Source organism: Myotis brandtii, unplaced genomic scaffold (assembly GCF_000412655.1).
Source record: "Myotis brandtii unplaced genomic scaffold, ASM41265v1 scaffold612, whole genome shotgun sequence".
NCBI classification, from domain to species: Eukaryota; Metazoa; Chordata; class Mammalia; order Chiroptera; family Vespertilionidae; genus Myotis; species Myotis brandtii.
Window position 1 is genome coordinate 2,361,467 of NW_005370328.1, and position 24,426 is coordinate 2,385,892.

The window sequence follows — 24,426 nt, forward strand, 5'->3', positions numbered from 1 at the left end:
AGGCTTCAAGGTGAGGGCTGAAAAGCCGGAGTCAGGGCAGTTCTCTCCTGCAATGGAAGCACTGGCAGGTGCTTCCAAAACGAATAAGATCCCAGCGCCCATCACACACATGGTCCCATCTCATTCAATATCTAGACACAGGTGGTCTGCAGTCACAAGCCATGCTGGCAGGAGCCCCATGCTGAAAAGTACATAGATTATCAGTTCTATTGATACTAGAGGCCCAGTGCATGAATTCGTGCACGGGTGGGGTCCCTAAGCCTGGCCAGCGATCAGGGCCAATCGGGTCTGGGCTAATCAGGGCCCTGCCGGCCAGAGGAAGGGACAGTGCACAGGAGGTTGGCCACTGGCCCTGAGGAGGAAGCTGGTCCTCAGCTTCCCTGGGAAAGGGGCTGCATCTGCCACCACCCACCCCCAGTTTCCTATCTCAGTCTGGGGCCTGAAGGCCCTGGCAGGGTTGGGAGAGGAGGTGACCATCGCCGAACCAGGCACGGAAGGAACAGACACCAACTCCGCTGGCTGGCCAGCAGCGGGAGGTTGGATGTGGGAGTGCACTGACCACCAGAGGGCAGCTCCTGCTTTGAGCGTCTGCCCCCTGGTGGTCAGTGTGCATCATAGCAACCAGACAGTCAGACACTTAGCATATTAGCCTTTTATAAATATAGAGACAATGTGTGAAACTGAAGTTGTCCAAATAATTCTGCTCACAGTCTCTTTTCCCAGATGTAGACTTTTTTCACGTTATTAAAATTTGTTTTATTGGGTAATTTTCCAGTCCTCCACTGTAGAGCAGGGATGGGCAAGGTACAGCCAGTGCGCGGACCATAGAAGGCCCGCAAAATCACTTGGTCTGGCCCTGTCAAGGCATTAGGGGTGAGTTAATTAAATGTTTGGCCAAATATAGCAGGCTAATTTTTAAGTTGATAGTTTTGTGTGGCCTGCGAATGGTGTAGTAAATATCCAAATGGCCCTTGGCAGAAAAAAAAGGTTCCCCACCCCCACTGTGGAGGTTCAGATAAGGCATTGTGTGCATTAGAACGGTCCTAAAAGTAGCCACCACATATTATAGTTGTAAGTCAGACAGGCTATATATGGTCATTGTATTGCCACCAATATCTGGTCAGCATTGCCCAATAGTATTAGTAGTTATTTAATTTATACTCTTCATTTCAGCACCTAGAGAGCAGGTTGAGTACATATTTTCTGCAGACACTTTAATCATAAGAGAATGTCTCGCCAGAGGAAAGATAATTACTGAGAAAGGGATATGTTATTGAAGGATAAATACAGGAGCATTTTCTGTCTTCTCAATGGTGAAGTCTGGTAATTGTTTTGCATTTGCTAATTGAGATTACATGGCAACCCATAGGTAAAAATCTGCAGGAAAATATTGCACTTACGTTTAAATCTTCAATGTTACTGTTCAGTTAAATGCCAGACACATGAAGGTACAGGCCTGTAACATGTCATAAATGTAAACAGTCTATTAGGTCATTCATTCATGCATTCATCAAATGTATATTGATCACCTATCGTGTGCAAAGCACTGAGTAATTTTCTGTCTAGATTCTCTTTGCTGTTGGAAGTTTTACTTCCACCTCCCTCCCCACCGCACACACAATCTATCATTGATAATAAATCATCAAATTTGTCTTACAATGCCTTTGCAATTGGAACAGTTGAGCCACATAGGGAAACTTCTATTGGGGAAAAAATAGTTCCATGAGTACTGTGAAGTGTTTATGTTTATAAAGATGATTTTGTCCACCTAGAACACAAAAGAAATGACACTGAAGTGGCATCATTTGAATAACAATCGAACTGCTACATCCAAAGGAAAGGGGAAGCTTGCGAATAGAGCCTGAGGACAATTATTATTATTATTAGAGATTTAGGTTCTTACAATTTCCAACACACTGGTCTGGCAGCCACTGATGAGAAAGGAGCAATTTGCAGACTTTCAGAAGATCTCTAATTCATTTAGGCCACTGGGGAATAGTTGAACAAATTACCTCTTTTAGCTCAGCAAGTAGTGCTATAGCGGTCTCTGAAAAGTAAGCATTTTATAGTCTCCCACTTTGAAACCGATTGCTTTCCTCTCCTCTCCACAGAGGCAGGGGCTGCCTACTTGTCTCTGAATGTTCCAGCAGGGGAGGGGAGGGGAGGGGCTGAATTCCACATTCCAGGGCTCTCAGGTCAACACCTCCCTTCCTGAGATGTTTTTACCCCTGAGCCATTACAGCAGCAAGGTGGTTAGGAGTGAGGGCTTTCTCTGTAAATTGAGTGCCTACTTATGTGTTAGGGCTGCTTCTAGGCAGTGGGACTCTTGCAGTGAATAGCAAATGCACATGGCTGTCCTTATTCATTTTTACACTCTAGTTTATAATATTTGACATTCTAGTGGGTGACTTTAGAAAATTTTTCACTTTCTTTTCCTGAGTTTTCTCATCTTTCAGATGGAGGTAATAGCAACTCCTACATCATAGATTATTGGAAAGATTTAGTTAGGCCAATAAGTAGGAAGCACACAGACCTGAAATATATATTTTAGGTATTCATACGGCATGGATAGCACTGCTGTAGAGACATCTATGGGCATTTTTCTGTTAAGGGCAGAAAGAGAAATAATTTTCTTTCATTTTTGTTTCTTTGCTTGAGTCTAATAAGGACAACAGATAAGTAAATGAACCATTAAATATTCTATGTAACTTTCAGTGACTTAAACACTGTATAGGTGATTGGTTAAAGAAGACGTGGTACATGCATACAATGGAATACTACTCAGCCATAAGAAGGGATGAAATACTTCCTTCCCAACAACATGGATGGGCCTTGGGAATATTATGCTAAGCGAAATAAGTCAGACAGAAAAAATAAAAAAACATATGGTTTCACTCATATGTGGGATATAGAACTGAGAGCAAGAAATGAACAAACAAGACAAACAGAACCTCAGAGACACAGACCACAGTGTGGTGGTTACCAGAGGGAAAGGGGGCGGAGGGGATAGTAAAGCTTAAAGGGGGGGGGGTGTCTAAATATACGATGATGGAAATTGTGCTTGGATGGTAAACACAATGTGATATACGACGATGTGTCAGAGATTCCACAGTCTGTTCCGTGCTTCTATGTCTCTGGCATTAGCTGCTTGTAAAGTTTCCAGATAAACTCTTTAAAATGAATATTTAAAATAGTTTAATCCATTTTTTAAGTCGTTCAAAACTGGATTGTTCATTTTTTAATTTATGTGTGATGAAGACAAATTGTTTTTGATGACTCGTGGTCCTCATTATAAACTTGACCTTTCAGAGGGCATTGAGTCTGTTTCTTCGTTGAGTCTGTTGAGCTCCTAGGTGAGTAGCTTGCAGGAAGATCTCCCCCCTGCCCCCACCTTCCCAGGGACTTCATGTGTCTGGCCAAGAGAACGTTTTCCTATCCTTTCTTTCAAAGATACATCATGGACATTCAAGATTGCTGGATACCTGACTGAATAGATGAGGCACCGCTATACATTTCTTTAAATTTTTTAGATGTAAGTTGGCACTTTCTCTGTAAGTTTGAAGGTATTAAGAAATAACGGATCAAGATAGAAACCCCTGGATTCGCTAGATTGTGTTTGCTAGTCTGCAAGAGTAACAAAGGAATAGTGTATTACAGTTTAATAATTCAGAAAAGAGAAATCACCTGGTGTACTGTTAGACAATAATGTAATAAAATAAATTTCATCAGTGTCTTCTAGATTCTATAATTTTCCTTCCTGAATATGTCCAAGTATTTGGCTGCAACTTAGTGGAGTGGATTAGCCGCCTTTAAAAAGCTATCATAGTGATAGCAGTAATGAATCAGTGATAAAGTCTTCAACCCTGATATAGCTATGATCTAATCCTGTAATTTGAGCATCCAGAGACATATAGGGGCGGGGGAGGGGGTCCAGTTAGTACAGAAAAAACTGAAACATAATTGAAAGTGACAAATGATTAATTGGGCATTGGGAAAACATTAAGTAGAAAACCGTCTGGTTCATAAATAGCATAATATAAGGTACATATATTTCTAGATTTTAGCTGAAACTTTAAAATCATTGGTAGAGTAGGGAAAATTGTGAGAATTTGAAAAAGTATTTCTCGTGTTTATCATTTTAAAAAATCATAATTTACCCAAAACTTACTCGTATGTCCTTCATTTTGTCATGGTTCTTCTTGTATTATCTAAAAGGAGTTGTAAAAAAAACACACTTATGAGACTGAAAACATATTTCATTATTTTTTGGAGGAACAATCATAAATTACCTTTCTAATATAGTCAGATGGATGAGATTTAAAAAAATTATTGAAGTTATTGGTGTGACATTGATTAATAAGATTATATAGGTTTCAGGTGTACAATTCTATAACACCTCATCTGTATATTGTATTGTGTGCTCACCACCCCAAGTTAAATCTCCTTATGTCACCATTTATCCCTGCTTTAACCGCTCTACCTGTCCCTACCCTCTCCCCTCTTATAATCATCATACTGTTGTCTGTGTCTATAAACATTTTTTTGGCTTAATTCCTTCACCTTTTTCACCCAGCTCCCCAACCCCTCCCCTCTGACAACTGTCAGTCTGTGCTCTGTGTCTATGATTCTGTTTTTATTTTGTTTGTTAGTTTATTTTGTTCATTAGATTCACATATAAGTGAGATCATATGATACTTGTCTTTCTCGGATTGGTTGATTTTATTTGTGACAGCATGGATGAACCTAAAGAGTATTATGCTAAGTTTTATTAATTTTATAATCAAAGAATAGATTACTGAGTATTCCTTCTCTTTTATAGTCTTTGTAAACTACACAAAATGATAATAACCTGGTATCATCCTTTAGATCAAAAGCACTGTGTCATTTAGTTCTATATGTTTTAAGTCAAATTTTATAACAAATGTAGTCTGTCATTCCTCAGAATCCTTGCTTGTATATGTAAACATAAGAAAATGTTTTATCTTTTAAAAATCATATTCTGTTTAATGGTAATTCATAAGCTCTCTTCCTACATTTTGCCCCCAAAGAGAGCCATTTTCTCTATAATATCTTACTACATATGTATATAATTTAAAACAAACGTTTTAATTTTCTTAGTTTTCTTAGGGAAATGCTACATGCACATGATGAAAATGATGTATAGATTTCTTATAACTGCCCATGCAATTGCATTGCATTTGCCCTCAATTTTTAATACATTAGTAATAAATGCGTACTGCAGAAAAAATAAAGTTATAAAAAGTAAAAGTCATCTGTAACTCCACCACCCATAGATAATCTCAGCAAATACTCTTTAGTTTATATCCTTTAGATCTTTTATTATTGTTATTCTAAATAAACCTGTATCATCTTTCTCTATCTTCTTAAAGTTGTAGCTCTGTATCCATATCCATAGATGAATCTGCCTTTATCTGGAAAATAGGATTATACTCTACATATCAATATAACATGGTTTTTTAATTCAAACTACATTATGGCTATCTTTCTACATTTATATTTATACTAGAGGTCTGGTGCACAGATTTGTGCACTGGTGGGGTCCCTCGGTCTGGCCTGTGCCCTCTCACAATCCGGGACCCCTCGGTGGATGTTGGGCTGAAACCGGCAGTCCAACATCCCCTGAGGGATGTAGTAGTGTGCAAAGTGGCAGATGGCTGGGGGAAGAGCCCGAGCCCAGGCCAGGCACCGCTCCCATTCATCCCGGCCCCACTGTGCCTGCTGCCGCCTCTGCTCAGGAAGCTCACTGAGTGGTGCTCCCCCTGTGGGAGCACACTGACCACCAGGGAGTAGCTCCTGTGTTGAGCATCTGCCCCCTGGTGGTCAGTGTGTGTCATAGCGACTGGTTGACTGGTCGTTTGGTTGCTTAGGCTTTTACATATATAGATATGATTGTATGATATTCATTTAAAGATATGGCATTTTCAAACCATTCCCTGTGGGGCATTTAACTTGTATTCTTTTCCTCACTGTTATAAAAAAATCTTATATGTCAACAAACTAGATAAACTTAGTAGAAATAGATCTTTTGGGAACACACAGCTAATCGACTCTTTGGCTGGGATAGGTACCCCTCTTCTCCACTTGCACATAACACTCTATTAATACCTAGACCTTGATCCTATCACTTTGTACTGAAATAATTAATTTACTTACATGTATCTTCCATAAAATGCAAGTTATTGACTTGTATGCTTTCTGTGTCATCCACACGGTAGGAGCTTAATAGACAATTGCTATACTGTTAACTGAAAATTCACATGATGTCATTAATATTCAAAAAAAATCATTCTTGAGGAAATGTAAAGAGGGGGTACAAAGGGAATAATTAATAAACATTAATGTTTATGTAAAGATTTCATAATTGGCTGTTATTCTATGATTTGCATAAAGCACTTTCAAATGTAAAATGAAACTCAATTTCTAAAAGGAAGATGGAGCAATCATTAGAATATTATCAACTCTGGGTCTTAGACCAGAAAGATTTTTAAGTGAAGGAATTGACCTCTTTAAGCTTTCTCTCACCAGTCATCATTTGTAAATCAAATTTATTTTATATAATCAAAAGTTAGAGATTAGGCATGGGCTTAAAGTCAGACATCTTAGTTCAATTACTGGTGCTGCCACTATCTGTGGAAAGTAACATGAAATGTATATTTTCTATGTGCTGGGCATTGTAGTGAGCATTTTAAATGGATTATTTTATTGAATCCCTTAGGCTTTGGGTCATAGTATCCCAATCCTAATTTATCTTCCTTCATATGCTATCCCTATATTCTTATATAATAAATTCTGTCCTATTAAGTCTTACTTTTCTCATTTATAACATGGGGGTAATAATACCTGACTCACAGGGTTGTTGTAAAGACCATGCATTTGGCAGAGTGTCACATGGTAAGCCCTCAGTAAACATTGTCTACTACTTGATTATTAGATTAGCAACTGGGGAATAAAGAGGGTAATTAATATGGTCAACATCATTAACCAGCAAGTCCTTAAGTCCACTTCTGTGAAACTCAGTTTCTTCACCTCTAAAATAAAAACACTTAATTCAGTATCTTAATGATTTTTTTACTCAAAATAACCTTAGAACAATCTATAATATTTCAATAGTGACCAACATAAAATCTGGAGCATATTCTGCATTCAAAATCCGGAAGTTACAAGACCGGGGAGGGAAAAGGAGGAGGAAGAAAGGGGTCAAAATCCAATAGAGGTGTTGGTCTCCAGTTCCAGTGATACCAGCAATTTACAAAACTGCCCCCATGCAATAGATTATTTATAACTATTCATAGCAGATTCTGTGATGTAACTGTACAGGTCCATGATTTGATTTAGAGGATATAGCCCATAAAGTGGAGCAAGGAGCAATTTATGATCCACGTTCATTTCTGGTTAATTTTCGTCATCTGTAGCGACAACAGCAGAGGCGGCCTTATCACATACTTCCTTCCCAGGAGCCATCAGATATCATTAGGGTCTGATTATCGCTCGGAAGTCCCAAGTGTGGGGAGACCTGTTCCAATTGGACAAATGGAAGAAGAGATGCAAACTCACTTTCTGACTTCCTGGCTTTGGAGGAGAGAAATGAGCTCATTAAATTCTCTTTCCCAGGTCAATTAGCCACGCAATTAATCTCACTCCTGATTTTTAAAAACTCTATTCATCCCATCACAAACTTGGGCCAAATGCAAAATTTTGCTTCAAGACGATGCCCAAGGCCCGTTTTTCCCCTTCATTTCAAAGTATTCTTCCCATGACCTTGCTCACCCTATGATGGTGTTTTTATTATTCAGGTTGCACTTTCTCGAATAAAAGTGGGTGGAAGTGGTGACATGGAAGCTGCGGTCCTGTCACCCTGATTACAGATGCAGTTTGTCTTCTCCAGAGCAACTGCTGGCTGTCTGAGCCTGGGACGCTGCCTACCCGAGCTAGTGGAGCAAATCCAGCAAAAGCTTCCCTGTGCTGTTTGTATGAAGACACTATTATTTTTGCTTTATGCTTGTGATCTAAAAAGTAAAGTCTCATTTAAGATTTTATCCTGATTGTGAACCTAAAAGCCATTGTCAGAAAGTCATGGTAAATCAGACTGCACTAAGTACTATAGCAATGTTGCAAAGACAAAATCCCGACTTCTTCAGTGTCTAGAATCAAAGAGGAATTTGCCACTGACTTAATGGGGTGGTTTGGGCACTACCAAGCAGTTGTTACTCAAAAAGGCTAGCCTGGCCCGGCCGGTGTGGCTCCACGGTTGAGCATGGAGGTGTATGAACCTAGAGATGATGGTTAAGTTCCAGGTCAGGACACATGCCCAGGCTTTGGGCTCAACCCCCACTAGGGGGCGTGCAGGAGGCAGCCAGCCAGTGATTTTCTCTCATCACTGATGTTTCCATCTCTCTCTCCCTCTCCCTTCCTCTCTGAAATAAATTTTTAAAAAAGGCTAGCCTTCCTTTTGTGGACAATTAAAACCTCTACTTCCATTGTCCATCTGTTCTTGCATGCTATCTGCTCCATCCATTAGATCCCTTCGCATATTAATCATAGTTATTTTAAATTCCTGGTCTGACAATTTCAACATCCCCCTCATCCCCCCAATACCGGATTTTGATGGTGGCTCTGTTTCTTCCTATTGTAGTAATTTTGCTTTTGTTATGCCTTGTGATTTTTAAAATTTTTTTATGGATAGCTGGACATGATGTGTGGGTGAGGAACCGTTGTAAGCAGCCCTTGGTAATGTGGCTTCTACTGGCGGGACTGTCTGTCTTCGCCCGTCTGCCTCTCCAGTCTCAGAGGAGCTGTTTGTTCCGTGCCCTCCCCTTAGGGATCCAAGAACAGTTGTTGACATTTTGTCTGTTTAGCGTTTCACTTGCTAGGATGGACTGGCGGCTTCTAGGCTCTTCACCTGTGGGAACAGACACTGCAAGTCAAGCTTTTAATGTTCTGACCCAAAAAATGTAACGGCCACGGAACAGTCACAACATTTCACATTGGTTATGAAGATCGCTTTGCATGATTTCAGTCCGCACGGCCGCCTTCACACTGCCATGCCTGTCATACGCTCATCTCTGATTTATAAAGCATTTTTTAAAAATGTAACAGTTGCTGGCATTTAACTCTTTGATATTAGCTTATTCCGTCTAGTAAAAGTGCCTGATAGGTAAATAAAAAATAAAACAATCTCAGTTGTATATGTACTTACTGTTCTGATGTGACTTTACGGTCCTAGTGCAATCGCTGCCTGCCTCTTTACAACGACAAGCCTTTCCGCCCAGGAGACCAAGTCCACGCCTTCAGTTGTAAGCCCTGTCAGTGCCACGGCCATTCCCAAAGCTGCCACTACGACATCTCAGAGGACCCCTTTCCGTCCGAGCACCACAGAGGGGGCGGAGGAGTCTGTGATGATTGTGAGCACAACACCACAGGTAACTAGCAAATGACCATCCCAACTAAGGCCGAGTTGGCCTGTGAGGCCCATGTTACTTTAAATTACGTGATTGCTTTCTTGTTTAAGAAAGTGCTCTCCTGCTGTTAACATTTGAAAACCAAAGCTGGTTTACCAAATCTTCATAATGGCAACTCATGAAGTAGTTTTCAGAAATAGTAATCTAATCTTTGACTATATCTATTCAGGAAAAGCCCCCCCCCAACCCCACCACCACATTTGATTAAAGTATGAATATATTTTGGATAACTCAGGACTGATTAGTTTGAATATGTACTTATCTTCTTTAAATAAGTTTTCTTGTGTGACCCTGATCTCCAACTATGTATGAATTCTCAGGTGGAGATGTTTACATGAATTTAGATTTGGCATGGACTCTGGGAATCTGGGAATGCTCTGTAAATGCTAATTAAATGCAGAGGTGATTATCGAAGTCTTGCTCTAAAACCATTCAGCATTTTGAAGAGCTAGTATATTAAAAGCAGAAGTAGGTAATCTCTGACTTTGTAAAATGTAACTGGTCTTATGGGCTTGAAAGAGTGCTATTCTGAAGTCGTAATGAATTTATTAGATAATTATGGATGGCCTAAAATGTCACACAAGAACTTGGCTAGGTGCTGGGAATATAAAGATTAACAAGATAAAGAATGCCCTGTCTTTGTGTGTATTAGTACATAGTTGGAAAGGCTCTCCATTGAAGGAACAGTTACAAAGTGGTCTAATGCAGTAGTCGCCAACCTTTCGGACCTCATGGACCACCAGTGGTCTGCAGACCACCGTTTGGCGACTGCTGGTCTAATGAGTGCCAAAGTAGGGCAAGTTCAGTAGGAGTTGTGCAGGTGAAGGAGTGAGAGGAAGGGGGGTTGAGATCGAACAAAGTTTCTAATAGAAAAACAGTCATGTAATGTCCTAGAGGAGAGGAGCATGGAGACCCTTGAAGACCTGATAGATGGGAAATGGATGATTATAAGAAGAGGCTCTAGGAAGGGAGTCAGGGGCCAGATTTCAGAGGGCTCTCCACATCATGACAGATTTTGGTTTCTATCCTAAGGTCAATGAGGTGTCCTTAAGGGGTTTACACAGGAAAAGAACATGCTAAGTTTTGTGTTTTTAAAAGACCTATGCGGTCATAATGTGGAGAGTGGATTGGGCAGGATCAGGTGTGGTTTGGGAAGACCAGGTAGCGGGTGCTGCAGTTTGTCCCGGTGAGGAGCACGCTGGAGTGGATGGAGGTGGTGTGGATGGAGACAATTCAGGAAGGAAAGTGGCAGCACTTTCCAAGCAAAGCCTAGGGAAGGATGGAGCGTCAAGACTCTTGTCTCACATTCCAGTCTGAGCAACAGGGTCAACATTGATGTCAGCCATTGAGACAGGAAACACAGGTGGATCAGGCTTGGGGAGAGGGTGGCAGGTCTCATTTGGACATGCTCACTGCGTGTTTCCGAGAGGAATTCTGTCGAGGGCAGTGGGGCTCAGTTCTGAAGCTGCTTCCCTAAGGACTGCCCTCTGTGGTGCCTCAGAAAAGATCCCTATCATCAGCACACTTCAGTGGCACCTTATGTGTAGGGCTGTTTGTTAGTGTATGTCCATTCCTGTCATTATTCAGTTAAGACTCCTCTTACCCTCATGGCTACAGGAAAGCTCTGTGAGAACGGTGTGATGTGTGTTTTGCTCATGACTACTCCTTCCTCAGCACTCAGCACAGAGTTTGGCACATGGGAATCACCCAATGAATATTCATTAAATGGCAAATACAGGAGATATTTCTGGATTGGAAATAGAAATTTGAGAGTCATCAGCATATGTAAATGGAAATAATCTAGAAATACTATGAAACCATTTAATGTTTAATTAGTCCAGAGCCAATGTCCATCAGAATGTGGATTTTCACTTGATTATTTCCTTAGTTTTCTAATATTGGGCCAATTTGGACAATATTTAAGGAGAATACATGTTTAAAGGGGAAGTTGATTGCCTTGAGTTCTATTTTGGTGGTTCTATATTGTACTTACATTTACTTTAGAGTTGACCTGTAGATTAGATTTGTTTTTCTTTTATAAGGGGAAACTTCTGATTAGTAAATTGTAAGCTATAGGAATTACCTGATATTTCTAAAATGTCAGACTATTCTGATATTTAAAATGAAATTTGTTTGCTATGTCTAAATATAATAAACGAGAGGCCCTGTGCACAAAAATCTTGCACGGGTAGGATCCCTAGGCTTGGCCTGCGATTGGGGCTGGCCAGGGCCTTCCTTCATTCCTCGCCGCCCCCTGGTGGTCAGCACATGTTATAGTGAGCAATCGAACTCCCGGTTGAACTCCTAAGGGAACACTTTGCATATAAGCCTTTTATATTTATAGATTTCTATTGATATTTGCAATAGAAAATAATGGCCATAACCTCTAACAGAAGCATTTGTTTTTAATTATGTTAACTATAGAATAATGAATGATAGTTAGTAAGAGCAGTCTCCTATTTGACAAGATTTAGTTCTGGAAAATATTTCTAATACTCCGTACATAGTTGCTTCTAACTGGACAGCTATCCTCTCCCACACAGACAGAAATTTCTCATATTTGATTGAGGTCAAATGCCTAGCCCTGGAAATAAAGAAAAGTTTGAAGTTTAGAAAGAAACTCTTTCAAAACGCCTGGGCCCTTCCAAAGGCCAGCTTTTTAGAGGTGTGGCATTTTATAGCAGATGGGAGTTTAATGAAGTAAAGCACAGTTTGTAGCAGGTTCATTGTTTCATATGCTCCGGATCACTAAATTGGCAGGTAGAGATGAAAGGTGCATTAAAATGGACGTCCCGAAAATTATAGAATTCCCTCCAAGGAATACAGTCTTTAATTCTGAATTATGCAGCTGATTTTAATGAACTGGAAGTCATAACGCATCACCTCTCCCTGCCGCAGGACGGAACTGTGAGCTGTGCAAGGAGCACTTTTTCCGACCAGTTGGGGCAGATCCTTCAGCCACGGATGTGTGCCAGCCCTGTGAGTGTGATGCAGCCGGTACGCAAAACGGTAGCCTCCTGTGTGATCAGGTGAGTTCTCAGTATGGACATAAAGGATTGCTCCCTTTCAAAAGCTAATTTGGCCCTGGCTGGGGTAGCTCAATGAATAGAGCATTGTCCGGATATGCCAATGCTATAGGTTCAGTCCCTGGTCCGGGCACATACAAGAATCAACCAGTGAGTGCATCAGTAAGTGGAACAGCAAGTCAATGTTCCTCTCTCCCTTCCTCTCCCTCTAAAAATCAATCAATAAAAAGCTAATATGGGACATCATCTTCTCATAGAATCGAGGACTGTATTTCTCAGGATGTCCTGTGTGTGTTTGTATCTAAATGAAATGGCCGCTTTAGGAGCGCTGCTGTGCAACTGTTAATATGGACATGAACTGTCAGAGTGCCTGGAGGTCCTTTGCAGAGAAGAAAGGCTCATTTTATTTTTACTTTTACAAATGTCAAAACAAATTGGAAACTAGGGGGTTCAAAGTAAACTGGAAAGTAAATTGAGTGTATGTCTGGGAATTATTGGACAGTTAATGTTAATAAATGATGTTAACTAAACAAAAACAAGTTTCCTCCCCAATTCCAAAGAAGACAGTCTAACAAAGGTCATGTACACCCAGGTCCAAATGGTCATTATGATAGTTGTGCTTGTGAATTTTATATTCCAAGCTTCTCTCTATCTTAACAGCACAGTGCATTTTTACAATTTTATGCACTTTTATTACAATATCACAAAAATTATTTTCTGACCTACATGAGCACAGATTTTAACTCACCTGGGTCAATATATCCTACCTCAACCTAAAGAATGGGAGAAAATATTTGCAAAGCATATATCCAGTGAGACTTGTCTCCAGCATATATAAAGAACCTTTACAACTCAATAATAAAAAGGCAATGCAATTAAAAATGGCTAAAGGATCTAAATAGATAATTCTCCAAGGAAGATACACAAACGGCAATAAGCACATGAAAAGATATCCAGCATTATTAGTCTTCAGAGAAATGCAAATTAAAACCACAATGAGATACCACTTCACACTCACTGGCATGGCTGTTGTTAAAAGGATAGATAATGACACGCATTAATGAGTCTGTGGAGGTCATTGGTGTTCCCATAGACTGCTGGGGGCACGTAACACGCATATCCACTTTTACAGACAGAAAACAGTCTGGTATTCCTCAACATATTAAATACAGAGTTACCATATGACCCAGCACTATCGCTTCTGGGTATATATGCAAATAAAATGAAAACATAAATTGTCACACAATCTTACTTGTGAACATTCATAACTCCTTTATTTATAATAGTCAAAATGTTGAATAACCCAGTGTCAATTGATGAGTGGATAAATAAAATGTAGCATATTCACTCAATGGAATATTATTCAACAATAAGGAGAAAGGAAATAATAACATTTTAACATGTCCTTTGGTCCCAGGAGTGGGGTAGGGAGAGAGGAGAGTTTTTTTATTACATGCCTCTGTATGTCCATATTTTCCATGTGCAAAAACCTAGTTTAGTAAGGAGAAAGGAAATAATAACATTTTAACGTGTCCTTTGGTCCCAGGAGTGAAGTAGGGAGAGAGGAGAGAGAGCTTTTTTTATTACATGCCTTTGTATGTCCATATTTTCCATGTGCAAAAACCTAGTTTAAAAATGCATAAAACAAAAGACATACTTGGAAGTGTTAACATTTTTTTCTTTTAGAAGCTTTTTTTTTTACCTTTTTCTATTTCTGATTGCTTTTTTGATCATTTTTATAGCAGAAATAAATAGAATTTTCATGAAATCCGATATGTAGCCAGAGAGAGCTACATACAGGATTCCAAATGCAGATACAATGGCAGAGCTGTTCATGAATTTAATGCCTCCACGTTGTTCATCTCTAAGTCCATTCACATTTTACCTTAATGGTTATTCTCTCATTCTCCAAGTATGGACACAAAGTCTGTATGATACAAAAAAGTTATTATGACAGGTGAAAATATCATGCCAAGCCCACCTTGCCTAAATAATATTTTCCAAAAACATTTATTGTTGTTTTCAGTGGGACAACAGAATCCATACTAAAAAATTTTGCCAATGGTGTCAGAATTCTAAACTGTAAAATTGAACTCAAGGACATTTTCTAAATTCATTCAGTCGCAATCCTTAATAATATTAGGGAGCATACTGGAATATTAGGCAGTTGTTCAAGTCTCATTTTGCTGTAATAACTCAGGAATCCAGCCAGCCCCAAATGGCCCGGGCGACCGTGTCGTGCGCTCTGGGTTCTGGAAGGGAGCTTCCCTTTGGCAGTTGCCATTTGACACTCAATCCAATCTCATAAGATCCGGCGTGTCTGCCTTATTCTTCCATTAGAGGTGCTGTAATTTTTCCTCCTGTGGATGCCAAGATCTTGAGACGGGCATGAAGTAATGCTCTGAGTCACCACCACCTAAAAATACCAATACCAAAGTCAAGACACATAGCACAGTAATCATATTATATTAATAGGAGAGTAGAAAAGGGAGAAGAGTCATTATTTTTATTGAGGAGTCCTTCATCCCTAGGGCTGCCATGGATGAGTTTTAGGACACCCATGTACACCTTTAATGCTTTTTACTGTTGACACTATTACAGATGTCCCTCATCCCGCCCACTATGACCCCTCCCTCCTCAACCTCCCCCCCCACCCCCAGGCCTTCACCACACTATTGTCTGTGTCCATGGGCTAAGCATATATGTTCTTTGTTAATCTGTATGTTATGTAGGAGTGTTTCCATTTGTTTGTTTGTTTGCTTATTTATGTGTCTTAGAGGGGAAGGCTTTTAGTACCTTCATCAGACCCAAAAGGTATACATGAGCCAAAAAATACTAAAATTCACAACCCTGGGAAAATAAGTCCATTTGTCGTAAGAACAGCCTTGGCTGTTAGTACAGATTCCTAATAATGTGAGTTTGTCAGGATGTCACTGCACTCTGTTCTCGTTTCCTTTGAACTCAGTGTGGGAGTTATTTGACCTCTTTCCTGAGTCTTTTCCTAGTCGGGTGTGACTTACATCTACAAGAACCAGACAGAGCCCAGGCCTGGGTGGCGTCTTAGGAAAGTGTTCCAGGGAATACTGAGAAGGGTCTTTGAACTCCTCTAGTCCATAGATGAAGATCCCAGTCGCTCTGACCCAAGGTGGGAGTACCCTGTCTGGCTCCAGCCTGGCCCTTCACTGACCCTGCCCTTCATATGGTAGCTGGTTCCCCATGGTGGACCTGCTGTGGCCACCTGCCAGGTGATGCTGGTGAGGCAAGGAGACTGCATGAGGCCTGACTCTGTGGAAGGCATTCAAGAAATGCTGTTTGGGTGCTTTCCTGTTTGGGATTTTCTCCACGCCCTCCCCTCCCCCACCTTTCTCTCTTACTTTGCTGTATTCCTACATCTAGTCAAGGAAACAATGAGGGTTAAGCCTCAGCAGTTCAAGACATAGGCGGTCAGCCAGAAGGTGGTGCTTCTCCAACTCTGAGTGTGCATGTGAATATCTCAGATATCTTTCTTCTTTTGAGAGATTGGTGAGGTTCTTTACTGAGATTGTGGCATCAAACATGGGAGTTAGGACTTACACACTACATACTTTATTAAGAATATAGGCAAGTGTATAAAAAATATCATTTTGAACAATAATACTTATAGACAGCTCAAAGGCTTACCATGTAGTATTCCATGGAGTTCCCCAAACAGTCCTACTAGGAAGGTATCATAATTATCCCCATTTTGTGGATGGAGAAATAGAGGTACCAAGAGAATAAGTAACGTCATCCTCTGTCAGATGTCTTTTAAAAGGCAGATGCTGATTGTGCAAGTCTGAGTAGGGACTGAGTTCCTCCATTTGTAAGAGCTTTCAGGTGATGCCTTGCTGCTGGTCTATGGACCACTCTTTAACATGGAAGTTCCTGGAACACTGTGTATCAAAGATGTGCAGGTAAAAGAAGCTGGGTTGCGTGTGTGTGTGTGTGGGGGGGGGGTGTAGTTGAGAGCCAGTCCCTTATGCACACATGTGTACACCTGGTCCAAGTGGGCTCACTCTGTTCTGTCCTCTGAATCCCAACTTAAAATCAAACCTTTTCTAAGTTTTCCACACCATCGAGCCTCTGTTAAATCATAGCGGAATTGTTCACTAAATTAGAGGATCTAATCTAAGCCACTTTCTTAAAAAAATGGAAAGAAAAAACAATGAGGGGATCTGAAAGTTGGCTGAAAACAGGAAATATATATATAGTTGTAATTATATGAAAGAAAGAAGGATGGTTGATTGCAGTACTCAATAAGACATCAATAGACTGCTGCAACAGAGCCGGAACCGAGAGAAAGGATTAGGAGACATTAAAAAATAGATTAATAAGGCAGGAGGCCCGCACTGGAAATGAATTAGGTGAAATGGAAAGGCATCAACGAAGGAAATGTTTCCTGGTCTGACCCATGGAAGATGGAATAATAAGGAATAAGGACCCGACTCATGGAAATTGATTGTTCTGCCACAGTGATAATTTTCCAGAAAACAAGTTAGAAAACGAGGCAGAATACACTTTCTCTGCATAATGTCCTATCTCCGGCAGTTCATCAATGCTTTTTCATCTGCTCAAAACTAAGTCTTTGTCATTAATTACTACAACGTGTCCAAAAGTCACCGTGTGAGTTTTCCAGGAAATATATTGCCTTACCTTTTGTGTTACCCAAATACTATCGTGTACAAATAGATGTAACGCACAAGTTTCTATAGCCTATGAGGAGCTTGCTCCTCAATCATGTGATATATGGATATTGCCTGTGAGCATTAGGGTGGTGAAGGATCTGAAAGGTGGGGAGTTTATAGCTTAAAGAAAGCCTTAAAGGCCTGGCTGGTTTGGCTCAGTGGATAGTGTCAGCCTGTCAACGGGGGTCCTGGGTTTGGGTCCTGGGTTTGATTCATGCCTGGGTTGCGGGCTCCATCCCCAGTGGGAGGTGTGCAGGAGGCAGCTGATCAATGGTTCTCTCTCATCATTGATGTTTCTATCTCCCTCTCCCTTCCTTTCTGAAATCAATAAAAACATATTTAAAATAAAAAAGAAAGACTTGAAGATTTGGGCATAAGTCATGTGGTCTCATTCAGAGACTTAAGGAGAGATGAGTAGTGACATTTCTCTTGCAGCTGGTAAGCTGATAGAGAGGCCCAGCTACAAAGGATAAGAACGAAGGTGCTGGGGTATAAATTGGAAAAGAAGGTGAATGGGTCTGAGCTTGATAGGAAGGTTCACACTGAACAGTTATCCAACGTTGATGAGGTGGCTCCCCCTAGGTCACCCCACCTTAATGGGGTGGAGCAGAAATTCAAAGCCCGAGGGCAACTTAAGGTTCGGGACCCTGGGTCTTCCGTAAAGGCAGCTCCACAGCCCGTTGCTAAACTGGCTGTTTATGCCCACTGCTCAGAGGTAGGAAGGCACATGCCCATTTGATTTGGGAGCATTATGCCAGGTCTGATTATAAATACTTAGGAAATAACAGTGTGCATATCATCGGGTGTCCACATCATTTCTCGAAAGCGATATAACTGTCAAATGAAGAGTAGGGTGATGTCGAGGCATTCCTGTGGCTCCCTGGGCACTTAATACATGCCAGGCTTTCAGCTCATTATCTCACACACAAGCTAACCAGTGTGTCAAGGTATGTTTTAAAAGCCTAATTCATTTATTTTCCTTATCATCTCAGATGGACATCTTCCTCTCTCAAGGTTTGGAATTTATATTTTCACTGGTCCAGTAGACTAACTCTGTAGTGAGCAGCCACTCTACTGTGTAAGTTCACAGCAACCTGACAGTTTTACCCAAATAAAACAAAATCAATATCGTTAAACTGAAAGAGTTAACTCTCCTAAAAGCATATTTCTATACAACATTAACTACAGACATGGAAAATTCATTTATTAATGTTAGAAATATTTTTAAAACGCCGTTGTGAGATCCTTCATTTTGATAAAGTCCCACCATCATCTTGTTAATAAGCACTGTATTAATTTTGCAGCAAATTACAATAAGACCGTGCACTGTATGGCTGTGCCATTCAGCTGACATTTATGAAATGCTCTAATTTAACATGGTGACATCTATTACATGCATCTTTTACAAGTTAGAGATAATAATCTCTGAGCGAAATAGACCTAAACCAGCCAAAAAAAAAAGGAGGGGAGATGATGCAATATGAAATCATTCCCCTTTGAGAAGTAGCACTATAATTATTATAACCACTGCTGGGAACGGCGCGTGTGGGGAACCTCTTTATACTCCTTCCGTCTTGACCACTCACAAGACTGAGAAAAAATGTGTTCCGTCCCTACCGTCGTTTTGTTTGAGCATGCCTCGGGATGTTGCCCTTTGCACACCCCTTGGAGATGATGGTGGGCAAGCTCCGCCAGCCATTTCTGGGAAACGCCTTCTGAAAGGGGCGGGGGACTGTAAAATCACACCGGCCTGACGAATGGCAGGCATTGTAGAACGGCAAAGAAAAGGCATCTTGGTTTCCCACCCAGTAGCAGCCTTTCTTCTCCGATGAATGTTTTCGACAGCTGAGCAAGATGATAAACAGCCGTATCACAAAAACGCTTAAATGGAAACAAGTATGGTGATGTACGTCATTCACCGGGCGTTCTGCAATGCATGGCATTTATATGTGGCAGAAACCACTGCAGATCCATTTATTTATTTTGCAAGCGGAATGAGCACCTTGCAAAGGTAGCCTGTTACATTAATGTGGACTTTTCTTCTCTGGAGAGGCAGAAGCTTAAGGGAAGAAGTCATTGTACGTATTCCAAAAATGCATAGTAATTCTCAGGGTCTGCCTCCTAGGGCTGAGCAGGCTTCTGGCAGGGAGGATACACTGTAGATGGATGATAGGTAGATGATGTGGTTGGATTGACAGGCAGATGATAGACAGGCCTGTATATACTTTTCCTTAGAAGCACCAATGATGCTGCAAGTGAGTAAGTTTTTTATACATGCTCTTTTTAAAAACAGTTAATTTCTAGAATTTTCCTTCAGATGCTCAGTAGGAGAAATTCTCCACTATTGACTCACTTCACAAGCTCTCTGTTTCTCGGATGCTCAGTGCTGGGTAAGGATGGCAGTGCAGGTGGAAGGAGTGGTGGGAGCTGGGAGGTATCGCGCAGGTAGCGTGACCTTACGACTCAGGGTGCGCGCCGTGCCATTGGACGTGATGTAGCATTTGTGGAGTGACACCGCGAATGACTCTCAACAGAGAAGAATAGGAGTCTAAGCATTTCTATGGGAGAGAAATCTGGAGTCACCTCTGTGAAAGAAAAGAATATTCTCAAGAATCTACTCATCGATTAGAAGATATTTTTGGCCCTCGTTTGTATCTCTTTTCTGCTCAGACAAAACCCTTCAAATCAAATTCAGTTTCCAGGGTAGGTTTCCTGTTCTTAATCTTCTGAGTTCAAGTTCTGACTTTGTTTGGCATCATCACTGTCACCTCATTGGCTCTTAGTGAGTTCTGGGGGAAGATGTAATCTATGGACCATCAGATGGTTTCTACCCCCTGCCAGGTGAGTGCTTAGGAAGGCACGTAGTTCTGCTATTTTTCAAATGTTGCTTTGAATTACTTACAGTTTGGTGTCTGTTACATAGAGAACCTCTGTGCTCACCTATTTACTATTGACCTTTAAATCATGCCTCATATTTTTTAAACACAGAAGCGGTGTTCTCACACATACACACACAGACAATGATCCTGTATGGATTATTTGATGTCTTGATTTCACCCTGAAAGAATTCCATCTCTTAATGTGGAGGGTCTTTAAGAAAGCTGACTCGAATGATCACTGCAGACTCTGACTCTTTCCTCTTGCCACTGATGTCCCCGCCAACCTCATTGTTTCAGTCGTAGTCGTCACACAGTTGACTGTGCGTACCCACCATGGCCGCATGCATGGGATGGTAGACTCTTTCAGGATGGTCGGAAATGGCGAGGCCCTGAGTGTGATCACAAGGTAATCTATAGCCATCGCTAGCCAGCGTCAGTGCTATTCACAGAAAGTCACTAAGTAATAACGCCTGCGTGGCTGATTCTTCCATCTGCATCCAGCGTCCCACAGAGATAGACCACCGCCTCGACCTTCCTGGGGACAAGCTCTTGTCCCCTTGCTGTCCGATTAGTAGCTTATACCAAACAGAGTGAATGTAGTGTGGTGGTTATGAACATGGGTTTGGAAGTTACGCCACTTATAGCTGTCTGGCCCCCAGTAAGTAACCTTTCTAAGGTTTGGTTTGTTCTTCAATAAAATGAGGAGTCGGGCATTTCATAAATGGTAACATGATTAAAACTGCTGCTGTGGAGCTTACATTGTAATGTGGCTTCTTCCTTCATTCTTGTCCCTGTTTTCAAGTTGGAATTGTGCATGAATGTCTGATGAATCCCTGTTGGCTGTTCTAGTCTATAATGAAATAAGAAAACACCTCCGAACTGGACTTCACACTCTTTTTTTATGTATGTTCATTCTCAAATGAGCAGCCCAAAGAAGAACAAATACAGTTTTACCTGGCAGTACTCTAAAGCATTTAACTTTTTCACATCTTTTGACCACAATGTAAATAATCTAAATGTACTGAATATGATTAAGGCATACAACAAATGAACCATAAAAATGCTGAAACATCCCTAAAAGTAGGATTGTGTAAAAAAATGTTCCGTACAAAATGACACTATTAACAAAGACCTTTATTTTAAGGTTGTTGAAACCTTGAAGGGATACTATTAGTAGAGCAAGATCTTCCCTTAAATTAAGCATCTTGTGTGTGTAAAGCAAGCTTAGATAAACGAGACAGCAAATGAGAGGCACGGAACAGAGAGGTCGAGTTGTAAAGACTAAATTAACTGCTGTCTCTTCTCTATTTTGGTCTCCACGTGACCGACCACATTTGGATTTCTTTATGGGGTGCTCAGTGCTTAATTCCATGGTTCCCTTTTAGCCACCTACTACTGACTTCTACAGGGTTTATTTTCATCCGGTTCCATATATTCAACCTGCTGAGGCGTCCTATGTTTTTGTGTCGGGGGCGGGGGCGGGGGGGCGGACACACACACACACCTTCTTACCTTCTTGTCTAACATTTAAATTTTTTTTCTCCCTCCCCACCTTGTACCTAATGAGCAAATAATCTAAAAATAGATACGTTCATCATTCTACAAAATATTGTATCTTCCCTAGATGGGAGGCCAGTGTGATTGTAAGCGACGCGCTTCTGGCAGGAGGTGCAATCAGTGCCAGGATGGGTTCTTCAACCTGCATGAGCTGGATCCTGACGGCTGTAGGCCTTGCAACTGCAATACCTCGGGGACCGAGGATGGAGATGTTACCTGTCACCCACATTCAGGCCAGTGCACCTGCAAAGCAAACGTTATTGGTATGTGTAACGCAGGCATTTCAGTCACATCTCCATTGCCATCTGGAATAAAATCCTCTATTTGATTTCTTAACGGAAGAGTAAAGCAAATCTCCTTGCTCAAGGCAGGCTGGAAAAGAGGGGAAAAAAACACAATCTGAACGAAATTAACTGTCTAAAATGATTGAATTAATAATTCTATCAAACTTCCGCTGGAAGCTTCCTTTAATCAACCCTTTAGAAGTTTCTGGAGTCCGTAGCCACTGTACTTCACATGGTCCCATACTAATAAGTCATAGAAAAATATAATTTGCTTACCGCATAGATGTTTCTTTCAGAAAATTAGCACTTTTTCAAAATGGTTTCTACTTAATGAGTTCTAAGCAAATGATTTCCCTGCTAGTTTTCTTAATAGACCAAAATAAATGGATTTTTTTCAAAATATTCTGTGCTACAGGGTCCTTTGTGATAAATCTTTCCATATTTTCCTATTATATTTCTTTGAACTGTTCCTATGAAATGCAAAATAAGTCAACATAACTCCACAGATCATGTATATTGCTAGGGTTAGTTATAAAGGGCCACATAATTTTAATTTTGTAATTCAGTGCCAAGCTGATTATAATAAACAGCCACCGTCAGTGTTATTTATCATTTTTTTATACGAGACGTGCTTTTTTGTTTGTTACTCCCACAGGTATTTTTCAGAAATTAGATTTGATTATAGCAATTTATTACATCCAACATTTTTGAGGGGAACCACAGCCACATAAGGACAAAATTTATCAAGTGCCCAAAATACGCTGTGTACATAATGCACTTTGAAATTTTGATATATGAGAATATTATGTGCGGAAAGTTTCCTGATGAAGTGAGTCTTATATTGTAACTGAACATGTCTCAGTTCATATAGGAAGTTTAAAAAAGACCTTTGCCTTTCTATTGTCATTCAAGTCTTCCATCGTTTCTCTAACATTGACCTGAACCTAATAATAATAAAATCATGCCTAACAGTCTCTCTCTCTCTCTCACACACACACACACACACACACGCATATGCATATGCATACATACGTACACACATACATATGAAAACAGCATTCTGAATAATAATTTCATTTGTTATGTAACACTAAAATGGATTTTTATATAGATATACATACATCATTTTATTAATTCAGCTAGATAAGCATTTCATTTTAATTTAATAAAAGAGAATGTGGGCGTGTTTAATGGTATGACACTAGGCTTCTCTGGTTTAGAGAAATATTATATCAGAATGTTAATGTAACTAGCCCTTATGCACTTCAAACATACAGAAACTAACTCCAGAGAAGCTGGATAAACGACTTGTACAGGGAAGCACACTTTGTGTGAGCGTTACCTAGGATGCTGAAGGAATTCTAAGACCTTTCAATTCATCTCTACGGCATCCTCTGTTCTTTAACGTGAGATATATTTTAAATTCAAAATGTGAAAACGAAACTTCAAGAAAGGCCTTTAAAGACAATGAAATAGTTATTTCTCTATACAATGGAGTCTTTCTCGTGGTGGTTAGGTTCCAGAGCTTAAGGAAGAAAAAAATCAAAATTTACTATTTACTTAGAATTTGTTATGACCTTCCTACCATTTACCTATTTTACTGGTTGATCGAGATAGTTTCCTGCAGGGAAATATAAATATATAAATAAATATATATATAAATATATGTATTTGAAGATGAAATCACCATTTTGATATTATTTCTAAAGTTATTTCTGCACATTTAGTATGTTTAATAAAAATATAAACTCCATATGCATAATTTTTTCCTAAGGGGAATTAATAAGTAACCTTATTCAATTTTACCTTGTTAATAATAAAAAAAACCCCACACATGCAAAAAAAAAAACCAGAAAATACAAGTGTGTGTTGTATATGCTTCGGAAAGCAAACTGTTAGAGTTAACAAAACTGTTAAATCTCACTAATGATTCTATCACCAGTAAAATACATTAGCACCAATAATTTTATTAAAGTAGGTCATTCATCTAGAATAAAAAGGGAGAAGAATGTGAATTAAATGCCAAGTGTGCTAACTCGCCTGTACTTGTTAACACCGAATGTGATGCCCTGTAGGCCTTCCCAAGTATCGTTAGGAATAGATTACCTGTCAGGAATATGTATGGCATATTCAAATAAGCACTGCGCATATTTTTAAAACTGATATGATATGAATCCATGTAGACCAATTTTAATAGTTCAAAATGAGTCATAATTCTTGTTAACAATACAGTTATTTTTAAAATTTGCAGCAATAGTGGCCCTTTTTTATTTTCCTTATTGAAATTAAATGATATGCCTTAGGTGAGTCATTCATCACTGTTAAAGAACTCGCCTTCCATTGGAGTTCTTGAATTTTTATTCATACATATACATATATATTATGCATCTCCTTCCTGCTCAGGAAATGCTTTTCTACATATGAGTTCCGGAGTGTGTTTTTGACTGTTATTTTAGTACTAATTTTTTTTATTGCTACTAAAGCTTAAAATAAATGTT

The 24,426-nt window shown here is 40.0% G+C and overlaps 1 protein-coding gene across 1 annotated transcript in view; it reads left to right on the plus strand.

Moving 5' to 3' along the window:
* Positions 1 to 24,426, plus strand: part of USH2A (Usher syndrome 2A (autosomal recessive, mild)) — a 408,238-nt gene that overhangs the window by 43,067 nt on the left and 340,745 nt on the right. Inside the window, 3 exon segments of the mRNA XM_005879907.2 lie at positions 9,245 to 9,440; positions 12,378 to 12,508; positions 21,712 to 21,907. Of these exon segments, the coding sequence (XP_005879969.1) occupies positions 9,245 to 9,440; positions 12,378 to 12,508; positions 21,712 to 21,907 (523 nt within the window).